This window comes from Drosophila takahashii, chromosome X (assembly GCF_030179915.1).
Source record: "Drosophila takahashii strain IR98-3 E-12201 chromosome X, DtakHiC1v2, whole genome shotgun sequence".
NCBI lineage: Eukaryota > Metazoa > Arthropoda > Insecta > Diptera > Drosophilidae > Drosophila > Drosophila takahashii.
In genome coordinates, this window is record NC_091683.1 from 15,707,811 (window position 1) to 15,722,607 (window position 14,797).

Below are 14,797 nucleotides of genomic sequence, written 5' to 3' on the forward strand. Positions count from 1 at the left end.
ATTTAATATATTATTTAATACCATCGTTAAGCATAATTTTATATAATCCTTTATAGTTGCTTACTAATTATATTACTTAAAACATCAAACGTAAAGATAATATAAAAAAAGTTGATATCAAAAAAATGAAATAACTCCTTAAAAACCCTACAAAAATCTAGAAATCTCTTAAAGTTCCCGTTCCCAACAAAATATTTAATGTTAATTTTTGGCGACCGTTTCAATGCAATCAGAGGACGCAAATCCACTCCCTTTTCTTTTTTTTGGCTCTCCCACGACAGCTGCAAATTATACAGCGAATTTATAGATTTTCTATGACCCTATGGGTTGCCGTAGCCAAAATGGAGTGGGTGGTGGGGTGAACTGCACATGGAAATTAAAGTGCGGAATTTGGAATGGAAGTGGAAAGCGATGGGCAACGGGCAACGGTAACGTTTTTCGCGAAAATTAACCCCCGACGGAGTTGTGAAAGCTTCATAAAAACACACACAGAGCAACATGCAGATTTGCAGAGCGCATAAATGAATGAATAAATGAATGAGGAGGAGGATGCTGCGAATCGGGGGATAAAGGTTAAAGGGGTTTCAAATCGGGAATCTATATGCATTCTCTATATGCACTTCCTTTCGCAGCCAATGCAATATTAAGTAGCATGTGGCGACTTTGACATGCCAACTATTGTGGCGGTGTCTGGTTTGTATTCCAAATCCCCATTCCCATCCCCTACCCTTAACCCCTCAACTGTTAACCCCTAGGAAAAAAACCCACCCCTAAACGTTGCGCTGCATATTTGAAATATCCATAAAGTGAAACTCCCAGACGCGCGAATATAAAATTCATTCGCCAAACATTTTGAATGCCAAAATGCTTGAGTTAATCAACAAAAGGTAAAAAAACATTTAGGGGGATTTTCAGGGATTTAAGGAGGACCTAAGCCAAAAATGAAAATAAATACAAAAAAATAAAAAATTCATAATAAACTTATATTCCAAATAAATAAGACATAATAAGAATAAGAATTTAATAAATAATTACGAATTGTTTAATGAAAATATTTTAATATCTTTTTTTAAATGCCACAATATTTAAAAAATCAAAGTAAATTCGAGTTAATCAACAAACGGAATTAAAAAATTAAGTGAAATTTTAGAAATAGAAATTTAACTGAAAAAGAAGTGGAAATATATTTAATATATTTTGGTGAGTATTCTGACTTTTCATAAAAATTCTGTAATTATATTTGATGATCTGCTAGCAAAAAAAACTATAGCATGTGTAACTTTTGTATGTAAATTTGAGCCATAATCCATTTAATGCCCAACTCAAACCCCCAACCCATATAATTCCGAGTCATTTGCAGCTTTCTGGTCTACGCCCCAAATAGAAGAAGAACACATAAAAAACAAACAAACTTCTTAGATTAATATTAAATTAAACGAAGCATGCAAAAAACGCAAGAAGGCGGTAATCATTAAGACAAAGGGCAGCAAACAAACTGACGACGTCTGAATTTTCCTCAAGCTGTAACGGCTGCAATGGAAATCTGGTAGGAAAGTGGGCGGCAAGTGGGTGGGAAAACCCCAGAAACCCACGCAAGAAAACAAATGAACATAAACACAGGCGAAACGAACCAAGAAACCCAACAAAATGAAATGAAACTTTTTTAATTATGCGCCCTCAGCAGCAGCAGCAAAAGCAACAAGCTGGAAAAGCGGGGTGGGAAAATTCTTTTAGGGGGTGGGAAAGGGGAAAGGGATTTTCAAGTCAACAAGAAGGAGTAACCAGAGAAGGCTCGCAAAGTGGCTAAAGACAAAAGACTTTGGCGTCGTCTATTTTTGTTTTCTGGTTTTTTTTTTATTTTTGTTTTACTCGCTTTTGTGTTTCGCCAAATGAGCAAAAATTGCAAATAAATCTGTAGCTGTTAGCCATTTTCCCCCCTCATTTTCCTACTTTTTTCGAGGGGGCGTGGCATCCACAACAACGGCGACAAAGAACTTTTGCCTGCTAATAAGATGAAAAACCATTAAAAGTCGACACAAGTCGCGTCCATTGCAAGTGGAAAATTCTGTGGGTGGGGTAGGTGTGGAAAATTCTCCATAGAGAGGGGGGGGAGAGGGGAATCCAAGTGGGTGGCAGTGTGTGTACGCCGGGTTAAAATGTTGTCATTTTCGCAACAAAGCAGAAATTATCACCACTTTGCAAAAGGCGACGACAACGGCGACGGAAAAGGAGTTGGAAAATGCGGAAAAAGGGCTGGGAAAAATCGTCGAAGGGGGGGAGGGCGTGGCAGGGGCGGTGGCTATGTGGACAAAGTGTGCACCCTTTTAAAAGGACCCAACTGTGACATATGCGTGAGTATGAGAAACACAGTGGAGATAAAAACTAATACCCATATATATTTAACATTTTCAAAATTAAATAAAAAATGTAAATGTCTTTAGATATAAATTTATAATGTATTAAAAAAGTCAAAAATATATATATTTTTTAAATGCATCTTTTTCAAAATAGTTGAGTATTATTTTATTATTTATTTAATTACTTTTCTTTACTTCTTTTTTGAACAACTTCTTGTGATTAATCCAATGTCACTCCCAAATCACTCCCACTGTCACTCATTTATGTGGACGCGAGTGTGTGTTGCCGGGCGCTAAGTGATTTTAAAACAAAGTTTTTGAAACGTTTAACCTTGCACAACAAAAATGTTTCATTTGCTGGCAGAGCAGCCGAAAGCCGAAAGCCTTTGCCTGCATTTTAACTTTCGATGCTGATAATGAAGGCAGGACTACCCCCTCGTCGACCCCCGGAAAAGGGGGGGTTTCTGGGTGGTTTTCAGCACAGCAAGGACACCGACAAGGGTTCGTATGCTTAGGCAATTTAATGGCTGCCACTGCTACTGCCTTTTGCCTTCTGCCTTTCTGCTTCGTGTTAATGTCGTTAGTAGCATGGCGCCATAATTATAATTTGACATAAGACAAGAAGTCTGAGGTTGACAACAAAATGACATTTTAAATACAGCAGCCATCAACCCCGAAGGACGAAGGACCAACGACGAGTGCTCGTGTATTTAGACACTTAACAGATCATAATTTCAACACTTTGCCTAATGCCAACGAATTCCTTAATGGCCGGGGCTTCATCGAGGATTTCCAGTGGGATCAAATATCGGAAGGGGTTCCCCTTACATACTCAAAAACTTTTCCTTAAGGAAAAAATAGGAAATATATATATATTTTGGCATTACATTTCCTCAAACACAAACTGCCGTCCAGTCGAAAGTCTCTCTTTTCCTTGGCAGTTTATTTGCATAAACTCCACTTTGACTCCCCAAAGGCACTGCGATGGCTCCTTTTTCAGTCATAAATATTCATATGTTTATTTTATAGCAAAAAGACAAAGTCTGTGTATTTTTGAGAAGGGGGTGTCTTGGCCAAGTCAAGACACTTTGTTGATTGTTCATGTTGCCTCTATTAATTGAAGCAATTTTTTACTTTAATACTGCAGATTTTCTTCTTAGGTGACCCAAAACTGCATTTAAAGAGAACATAACTTGACTAGTTGTATGTCGTTAAACTTATAATATCTAAAAAGGTTATAATAATAATATTGAACAATTTTCGGAATATGTTTTGGATGACTTGCAGAAAGGTGACCCAGAATTGCTTTTTTGGAGCTTATAACTTGGCAAATAGGTTTCCAATTAAGCTTGTAATTAAAATATCTAATAATTTTGGAAGCCCATTTTAACTTATTTTAAGTGAGCTTTTTAAAATTTCAAAAAGGTGACCCCAGAAATTTACTTAAGGCCCCATAACTTGCACAATTGTTTGCCAATAACTAAAACTATTAAAATATTTAGTTATTTTTGTTAGCCTTTTAATATTTTTGTGTATTACTTTCATATTCTATTGTTTCTTTTGAATTTGTGTCTTCATTATTTTTATGACTGAATCTTGTTGTCTTTTTGGCTTTACCCATTTTCCCCGAGGCGTTTTTCCTTACGCGGGGTGGGTTTAAAAAATAATGAGAGGGGGCGGCGTTTCAGTTTCACTTGGTTTCGGTTTAATAATCATAAATTGTTACCCCTTTTTGGGCGCAACTTCTTGACTTGACTCACTGTGTTGACATCCGTTTTTGCCGCTGTTGTTTTGCCCAAAAGTCGATGGTGGATTGCTGGATTTTTGAACTGGATTTATGTTACATGGCCGCCGGGCGAAATGGCGATGCGATGGCGAAGGAAAGGAAAAACTTTCTCACATGCCGAAAAAGGAAATTAAATTTCCAAGCCAAGTCAGAAATTATATTGGCAATAAATGAAGACAACGCGGAGGAGGAAAATGAGGAAAATGAGACTGAGCCCCAGACGCTGCCTGCAATTACGGCTTTCCATTTGGCGGGGTTGGTTGGCTGTTCGGTTGACGAAACGCCGGGGTCTTGAGAAGATATACGCAATGCTGCCAAACAGGAAGCCGGAATCGACGTTTATTAAAACGGAAACTCGAGACAACTGTGCGGCGGCACCGTCAACATCAGCACAAAAATTGGGAAAAAATCCAAAAGAAAACAAAAAAAATAAGGAGGCGGAAAGAAAATAAACGCGACAAAGACGATGGCGACAAGGACATAATTCTGTCCTTGGGGCTAGCTGATAAGCCACCCCCTCAGAACCACCCACACAAAAGGACCGCCGCTAAATTGCAATTTTCAAGATTTAAGCGTGAACAATAAATGTCACATAATCTGTAAGTAGCCAAATAAAGGGACTAAGCTATTTAATTTAATTTATCGCATTTTAAACATCCAGCGACCGAGAAAACAGACGATAAAAAAAATGATCAAAATAATATGTAGAAAAAGCGAAAATTTATTGATTGCGGTCATTTGGCTAAAGGCAATTCGAAGCGAATGACTTTCAAATAAATATATATATATATTCTTTATTTTTGGGCACACAATTTGTAGGGGTGTTTGTGATAAGACCAGAAAAAAACAATTTAAAGCAATATAAGTTAGGTTGAGATAGCGGAAGATTTTCCACCGAATTTATACTTTGGCTTGTTTTTGCGGGTTTCGCAGACAACAAAATATTAGAATATAATTTTAATATATATTATGAAACTTTAATTAAATAATATAAAAAGCTAATAATTGGATTATATTCAGGCGATTTAAATTTATAAAGAAAATACATTTTTAAACTTAGATAACTTACAAAATAAATCATTTTTTTATTATTTTAAAAAATAATAATAAAAATGCAATATCAAATGGAGTAACATAATATTTGTCATACAGAATTTAAAATTGAATTAAAGTACAAAAAATTCGAGCAGTAAATTAAAAAGAAACGTAAATGGTATTTATTATAAACGTGTAACGGATCTTTGCTTCAAACTCAGTTATTAATTTTAATTAAGAAATAAATCAAATCGGTCCCTGATTAAAATTTATTTAGATAATCTTTTTATCTGGTAAATTAAATAATTCCCATAATATATAATATTCTTAGATAATCTTTTATTAAATTAACTCCCGAGCTGCCGAACTAAACCAAATTTTACAATTAAGAACCCTTGAAAGTGTCAACAAATCTTGAGGGCCAGTTGGGGTTTTCGGCAACTCCTTCTGCCGTTTCTCAGGACACGAGATGATGCGGGCAGGAAAATCCTGTGACACATTTCATTATACAAATATCAATTAAGCACACGGCAAACACAGAAATGACAAGTGCGTGTGTGTGAGGGCACCAACCGGAAGTTAGCAACCCCACTGGAAAATCGAGGAGGGGAAAACAAAAAAAACCTGTCATAAGGGCTGGCGGCTGCTTAATGAAAATTAAAAATTCAACATCAAACGCAAGGAAAATGTAAGGCAGCAATCCACCCCCTTTGGCCGAAGAAGTGTTAATGTGCCATCTGATTTATTTATGTAAAGTGTACACATGTGAGTGTGTGTGTCTGTAGAGATTGCTTGAATTTTGTGAGAATTCGTGACTTCAATTAAATTCCATTCGATACTCAAGGAATTTCCAACCGATGATGCGCAAGTAATTTCCGAAATTGGATACTGTGTGCCACCAGCAAACAGGCAAATACGAAAGCAAACAAACACAAGTCTCCGTCTGTATCTGTGTGTGTCTCTGTACATGTATCTGTGTGTGTGCATTTGTATTAAATCAAATTTTAATTGCGCATACTTGTCCCTCGGCAAATATTTGCAACGCTCGCTCGCCACCGCCTTTGACTGGAGACTCCAGTCTCATCCGCCAGCGAAACTGGCCAAAATGCGACTAGCGACAAGGAATTTAAGGCCAACACACACACATAGGCAAACACACACACACACACACACAGGCACTGTTCAAACAAACATTATGAGCCAACAGGCAAACAAACAATCAAACAAACAAACGGCAAAGAAAATTCAACTTGGTTATTCGCCCACAAAAAAAAATATATATATTTAGATGAAGAAAAAGAAAAAAAAGGTGCGAAAGTCATAAGGATTATAATCTATATAATAGAAGAGGTCCTTGATTTAATTTCAAAGTTTTTTTTTGAGAATGTAAAAGTTTCCATAAAATATACCTTCATAATTTAATAGCTTATATCGTAAAGATATAAAAATAATAATATAAAATACTGAATGGAAGCAATTTCATTTCGGTTAATCTAGAATAATTTGTTCCATTTTTTAAAAATTATATAAAAAGTATTTTCGTTAAAAAGTACCTAGAAAAATCTTTAAAAGTTTTCCATTTTGTTAACTTTAAAGCGACTTAAACAAATGGAAGTTTCGAATTTGTTGGGAGTCGTTTAAAAGGCGCTAACTGGAATTTAAGATGCCCGAAATGTCAGGTTAATAGGGGTAGCCAAGGTTGAAATTCATTCGACTATAATTCCACTAACGATGCCGCCTGTCGCCCCAAAGAATCTTTCGCCAAAGAGTCTAAGGACTATTTATATAGATATATATAAAATATATATAGATATATACGCCCAGCTGGCGAGGTCATTGGATGGATGGGGTGGGGACTACTTGGGGCGACGGCTTTGTGGGTGGTTTTTTGTTTTTTTCTTTTGGGATGGTTGGGTGTCTACCGACTAATGCCTAAATAAGTAGAAACTGCCCACCCCCAAAAGGAAAGTATCTAAGCGGCAGCTCCTAGGAAATCTGTCAAATGTCAACGGCAGCAGCGAGTTGGCAACGTTGACGTTGGCTCATTAAAAAACGAACTTGTCGCCGGTCGATGTTGTTTGTGTTGCTGACTGTTGCTGACACCTGGGCAAAAGTTTTGTGTGTGTAGGTTGGTGCACAGAGAAAAATCAGAGTGAGGGTCTTCAAAAATTACAATTTAAGGCATAAAAACACTGTTTTGGAGAATTTTTTAAAAATATATTTTATAATAATGGTCTTTAGTTTTTCTAATTATAACTAAGTTTAAAAAAATTTCGATTGAAATATAATCGAATGCAATTTGAATCCAAATAAATATTGTTTTTTATAGTCTTCTATTTATTATTAAATTATTATATTTTAAGATATGTCTTTTGTGCTATAATAAATACTTATTAAATATTTCCATTTAGGCAATTTATAAATATTTTTTATTTATTTTTAAAATTTGTTTTTTAAATCCAAGAAATTATTAAAAATTTTAAAGTTTTTTTCCCACATTTTAAAAATAATAAATATCAAAAAAATCTTCGTTTTCAAATGAAGTGTTTTCAAACAACATATTAATAATAATAACGGGAAAGTATGTGCATTTTTGTTCAGTGTTTTTTGTAGAGGAGGCCTGGCTTCAAAATGGCGGCCTTAGTGCGACCATTTTGGCTGTTGGCCTGGGTGTTTATCACATTGCTGCTATTAATTAAGCTTAACGAGGTTACCGTTCGCAACCACACCCCCTCGCTAAAAAAGGAGGCGGAATAAGGAGGGGGTCTTCATCTTAGTGCGGCAAACTTCATAATGAAATTTCACCTTCATCTCATTAAAAGTCTTGAGCATTTTTCGAGCACAGCGCCTGGTAAATTGATGCGTGTCAGTTGGAAAAGGGTTTTTGAGTCCTCAGTCGAGTAGTGCCACGCCCCTAATCCCACAAAAAGGCGCCCAGTTAGTCTGCTCTCGAGTTTTCCCGACTTTTCCAACTGCCAACTGACTGACAACGCTGGGGCGCATATTTAATTTTTAATGAAGTTTAATGGATGCCGGAAGCTTTAAAGAAGCTGAGGAGCGGAACTCGGGAACTCAGGAATTCAAAGGGGAACCGAAAAAGGCAACAATGGACCACTGGAATATTCACTTATTTCTTTAGGTATTCTCTGAAGTCTATTTTGTTTTTTACATTTTCTATAAAATTTGTTTGATATTATTCCATTTTTTATTTTTTCAAGATCACCCGGAAACTCTCATGGATTTATTTATTATTTTGTTACCTGTTCAAAACAGCATGTATTTTTGGTGTAGGATTATTTTTGGCCAAGATACAGCAAAAAAACACAAATAAAAAATTCAAATTTTTGCCAAAAAACCCACACCCCGATTTTTCACAGAAAAATATTTACTTTTTTTGCCGTAACAAGGCAAATATTGGTCCAAATATAGATTGTCATACCTTTCTGAACTCGTTATTAAATTTCCAATCGATTGGCATTTAAGCCTGAACATTTTATTTTTTGGCCATTTTTCGCAAAAAATCATGATGCACCCCCTTACAAAAATATTGAAAATTGGCGAAAATTAAATTTTTTGAAGATCACCCGGAAAGGGTCATGGATTTATTTATTACTTTGTTATCTGTTCAAAACTGTATGTATTTTTGGTGTAGGATTATTTTTGGCGAAGTTACAGCAAAAAAACACTAAGAAAAAACTCATATTTTTTTTAAAACCCGCTATTCAAAAAGAATGCAAAAAAATTTTTTCCTGATACGCCCCGCCACAAAAATCCTAGATTCGCCACTGGGTACTATAACGATATAAATATAAGGATTTGTTGTATTAAGTCTTAAAGTATTTTAAATGCTAACAAAATAGTGGGACCACTTTCTTTCCTAGTTTTTCAGGTCTTCTCGAAAGTCTAGCCAAGTGAGCTTTTTATAGAATTTTTTATTTTATCTAATAACCTAAAAATATTTACTTTTAATATTATAAATACTAAAAAGGTTTTTGGGTTTTTAATATATTGAGAACAAATCGTGGGGGCAATCAGCTAATGCATTTGACGAATTTGGCTGACAATGAACTGAATGCGGGGGCTACAAACCCATTCTACGGGTATAAACTGAGCAATAAGCAGGCTATAATCACTTGCAGTTAATTAACATATTATCAGGAGCTTAGATGTTGCGTTGCACTTTGGTAATGCACTTCAAAGTGCTTGCACATCAGTGTGCAGCTCTCATTTACATGCATATGGCAACAATAATTACATGTGCCGGACCCTTAACCCTTGGACCCCTTAACCCCCTGCTGCCGACCGTTCCGAGAAATCTCTTTCGACGAAACGGCATCCAAGTGATTGTAATTCATTAGTCGACAACAACAACAACGCCCGTTGCATTTGTGCATATGTGTGGGAGCGGGCGCATCTGTGTGGGTGTGTGGATTATGCAGTTTCCGCTTGGCTGCAACTGCAGTTCCATTTCCACACACTTCCCATTTCCCACTCACAGATTTCCACGATTGCAGCTGCTGATGCCGCCATTTTATCTAATTGCGTTGCCCCCCAACCAGCGGCATTACGCATACGCTGCGTGGTCCATATCATTAAAATTACGAATGCTTCACGCACGCGAAAAAAGAATTGCTTTTCAGCTAAGAACTGGCCAGGGATTATCGATATAAATACAGTGGTATGAATAAAATAATCAACGTGATTTAATTTAATTTTCATTTCAACTTGGAACAATTTATAAGAACTTTTAAAATTATCTTATAAAATTTAATTTAATCTTTAAAGTTTTTAAAAAGTTTTCTGCTAAGAACTGGGATTATACATACAAAAATTTTAATTTTGATTTGGAAAATATTAAAATAAAATAAAAATAATTTCCATATTTTTTAGCATATTTGTAGTATCTTCTAGTACACAAACATAATAATATAAAATTAATACAACCATTAAAATATTAAATAAATAAAATTGTCTTCTTTTTACCATTTAATTTAAGAATCAACATTTATATAATCTGCTTTTCCCCGATTCTGCGTTTTCGAAACCCTCTAAATTTCCATAACACCCACGTTTGCAAAGCGTATCCCCAGCAATTGCGATAATGAAAGGCTCTTTTGCAGGACTATCAATAGAGCTGTCCCCCGAGTTTAACCCTTCCGCCCCCTGCTACCCATGCGCACCCCTTAACCCATGCTGGCCCTCATAAATTTGCTGCATACCGAAGGGCGCTGGAGCGTCTGCAGCCTTGACAACTGCAAGTGGCATTAGTTGTAGCAAATACAAATACAACGAACGGACAACAAACGGACAACGAACGGACAATTACAATTGCAGGCTTTGCATTACTTTTCCGTAGTACAAGGGATTTGCATTTGTTTGCTAATTGAAATTAAGCAAATAATACGAAGCGAGACTTCCACCCACGTAATCCTTTTGTAGCGCATTAAAACGAGAAGGGAATTGCAAAAAAAAAAATCCAAAAAACCAGAGAACTGAGAAAAAAAAGGGTTCCCATTTCGGGTTAAATAATTTAAATCCATTTGTAAAACATTTGATGCTGCCCTTTGGCAATTGTCACGCCCTTTTTGTCCGCCGTTCTTCTTTCCTGCCGATAATTAGTAGGGAAAAAAGGTCCTTGCTATAATCAAATGTTTAAAAAAGATTTGCCAAAGTAAATCCCAAGGAATTATTTGGCACTTGAAACGTTTAAAAATGTCAAACAAGAGGAGCAAAGGCCGAAATGGATGAATGAAATGGATGGATGGCTCGAAGACGTTGCTGATGAGGGTGCCTTAAGAAGAGACCTTAACCCACCACCGCCCACCGTCGGTTTTTTTTTTCGAGGGGTCAGACAAACTTAATGAGCAAATTGTCAAATGCCGCGGCAAAGCGCGCACTTAGACATGCCCCGAAAAAAAATCCCCGAAGAAAAATAACTTGGGCGAAAAGTAAAAGTTGTGTTGCCGGGGCTTTGAATAAACAGTTACGCTGATTTAATTTGCCAACGAAAAAAAATGGAAAAAAAGAAAATAGGAAAAGCTGAAGGCAAAGGGAAATTCTATCACAGTATGTTGTCTGTCACCCTCGATTTGATTTTTAAATTGCGTTCGTGATAAATTGACGAAATGAACAGCAATAACGGCGGCGAGAAAAAATCTCAAGCAAAATTGACAACGAACTGTCAAGACTGTCTGCCGTCTGCCCCCCTCTCTTCACATCTCGCGACGACGCCCCTGGACGTCCCCAATAGACATATAAAAATTAACTACAGACTACTTATCTTATTTGTTGATGCCAGGCCAAAAAAGGACCAAGGACCAAGGACCCAGCACCCGGAAACGCTGGCTACAAAAGTTTGTCAGCGGCTTTTGATGTGTTCTTTATATGGCCAAGTGATTGTATGTATTTTTCGGGGGCATTTTTCTGGGCACATGGGGTGTGTACTTTTGGGTGTGACAATATGCTATGCAGGAAGCAAGCAATCAACGCGAATGATATGCCAAATGGTAATGACCAAAAGTGAAAGCAACGAAAAGATAAATGATTCAAAAGGACTTTTTACAATCAGTTTTTTTTAAATATTATTGTGAAATAATAGCAAAAAAATATTAAATCTATAACAAATAATAAATAATGACCAAAAGTGAAAACAAACAAAAGATAAATGATTCAACAGGGTTTTTTACATGCAGTTTATTAAAATATTGTGGTGAAATAATAAAAATATTTTATGAAAACGAAAAATAATAAAAATATAATAAAAAAATAAACTAATAATTACAAAAATTATTTTAAAAATTCTTAAAAGCAAAAACACGTTTGGTTCTAGACTTTTACAATAACTTATTCTTATATTATTCTGAAATAATAGTAATTAAAGCAAAAATATATAAAAATGTCTTGATGAATAGGAAAAAGATTTTTAAAATAAACTATATATATATTTTTTAATTCCTTAAATTCTATGTAACACTATATAGGACTCACCCCTTCCGCTCCTGCCCACAAATCGCAGATCGTTGAACTTGGCCACCTGATTCTTCATCACCGCCGTACAGTTTCTTAGCTCCCCGCAGAAGTTCTCATCATTTCCCGCCCTGATGGTCACTATAGTCCCGTCCATGACCTCGCCCAAGGCCAAAACCTTGAAGGCGATCGGCAGCGTTTTATTTGAACGCCAGTGCGTGGGCAAAGTGGTGCAGACCTGTTCGGATATGGGAAAATATTTCTAAGATTATTAAAATTTCTAAGATTTATTATATAATTTTCGGATATCCCATAGCTATAGATGTGGTCAATATAAAATAAACTATTTTCCTTTCTTTTTTTGCCATCTGATGTTATAGTTTCTTGTATGTAAGTAATACTCTATTTAATTATATGTAAATTAACATAAAAGGTGACCCCGATATAACAAAAATAACTTAAATATGCAATTTTAAATCTTATGGTTCTTATTTTTTTGTTGCTAGCACTATCGATGAAAACTAAAGAAATTATAAATATATTTACCCAAATATGGGTAAATTTGGTGACCCCGATAGAACAAAATTTGTTTAAAATTCATTTGCTTTACAATTTATAGTTATGTTTTCTTGTTGCTAACAATCTGGGTGAAAATATAGAATAGTATTTAGTTTATTTGTTGGTTTACCCACCACATGTGGTGACCCCGTCTTGACCAGCTCGCCGGGATGTTCGGCAAGGAGGACGTCGACGGTGCGCTCGATGAGATTCTCGGGGGTCAAGTAAGGACTCGTGTCCACGGGCTTTGTTTTAACATTATTATTATTATTGTTGTTGTTGTTCGTGGTGCTGTTGTTGTTGTTGTTGGTGGTGCTGGTATTGTTGTTGTTGTTATTATTATTGTTGTTGGCAGAGGAGGACTCAGCATTTCGCCGCTTCGTTGTGGTCGTTGTTGTTGCTGTCTGTTGTTGTTGCTGCTGCTGTTGCAACGTCTGATGTTGCTGCTGTTGCTGCTGGTGTTGCTGCTGCTGCTGCTGTATTTGATTTGAGGTGGTCGAACTGACCTCAGCAGAAATGTGCATTATTGCAGCTGCTAGCTGGGCACAAGGTATTTCAGGGCCTCTCTTTGGCCGCCAGTATATATTCAGTGGATTCTGATTCTGATTCAGATTCAGTTGCCGGCGGGTTTCGTTTCGTGGGTTTTCGGTTTGATTTCAATGCCTGCCTCAAAGAGTCGACGCTTTCAATCCGATCATTGTCAGCTCATTTGGTCAATCTGGAAAATTAATGTGGACTGCGAGTGAAATTCGGATTGCCAACAGAGAGTATGGTGGTTCTTTAAACGGAATTCTCTGGAAATTCTAAAGGATTTTTTAGCAAATTTAAATATTATATTCAACAAATTTTAAAAACTTAAAAAAAATATATTTTTTATAATTATAACTGAAGCCAGTATTTTATTGAAATAATAAAACCAATCTTGTTTAAAATTGCTCTTAAATTGTTTTAAAAGAAATGTATCAAATTTCACTATTATATTTTATCACACATTGTTTTAAAGAAAAATTACATTTTAAATTAAGAATAATCACTTGTTTTATTTTGTTTTTATTTTTGTTTTTTGAAAAATGTTTTTTTTTTTTGAAAATGTTTTTTGGAACACGGCACTGATTTTATTTTTTATTCCCGATTGCCGCGCTTTTGTTGTATTTCTTCTTTGTTTTTCCGCTTGCTGCCCGCATAAGTATGCTGCACTTTTTGTTTATTGCCGTCAGCAGCGACAACAGCTCAATTATTATTGCACTTTGACCTCGGGGGATGGGGATGGTGGATGGGTTCTGGGACACAAAGGCGATTCGGAATCAGAATCAGAATGAGAAACTGTTGCTCTATAGTATCGCTATCTGGAAACCAAACAGAAGCCAACCAAAACGAATCGAATCGCATCGAATGGAATCGCAGCGAACCGCACACCTTTGCGCACAATTTGCATTTAAGCCGACGTCGGCGATTGCAGCTCAATTAAATATTAAAAAATCATAACCAATAATGAGGAATTTCGAGCCGTTGGCAGCCGTTGGACCCAAACTAAGATGTACGAATATGTGCATACATATGTGCAGAAAAAAAATGAATCCATTTCATGTCCATCAAATGGTAAAAAAAAATACGCAAAAAACGGGGAAAAATTATCGAAAGCGCCAGATGTTGCCGGCTTGTGTTTGGCCACCAAAAAATCAACAATGCCCAGCCAGTTGCCTTTGTTTAAATAAAAATAAAAACCAGTTGCCGGACACGGACGCGTTTTGTTTTCACTTTGCCTATTTTACTATTTTCAGGATACTTTTTAAAGTTTTAATTATGATATTATGATATGAAATCAAAATTACTATTTTATAAATAAAGCCGTAAGTTATTTTTATTGTTGATACAATTTACGTTGCAAGTTTCTTTCAATATTCATTTAAATTTACAAAAAAGAAAGAATACCAAACAAATTTACAAATATCTTCCTTATGAAATTTAGAACCTAAACAAATATTATATAAAATTCAACATCATAAAAAGATAAATATTCTTATATTTAAAGAAAAACATTAATTTTAAATAGACAATACAAATACCATTTTAAACATAAAATTTTGTATTATTT

General features: G+C 35.7%; 1 protein-coding gene across 1 annotated transcript in view; it reads right to left on the reverse strand.

The window, feature by feature from the left end:
* RunxB (Runt related B) overlaps nucleotides 1-14,797 on the reverse strand; it is a 29,770-nt gene that overhangs the window by 13,548 nt on the left and 1,425 nt on the right. The window contains exons 2-3 of the mRNA XM_017140733.3: nucleotides 12,837-13,420; nucleotides 12,166-12,382 (exon numbers count right to left, since the gene is read on the reverse strand). Coding sequence (XP_016996222.2) covers nucleotides 12,166-12,382; nucleotides 12,837-13,226 — 607 coding nt within the window. The 5' untranslated portion in view covers nucleotides 13,227-13,420. The remainder of the gene's footprint in view (nucleotides 1-12,165; nucleotides 12,383-12,836; nucleotides 13,421-14,797) is intronic.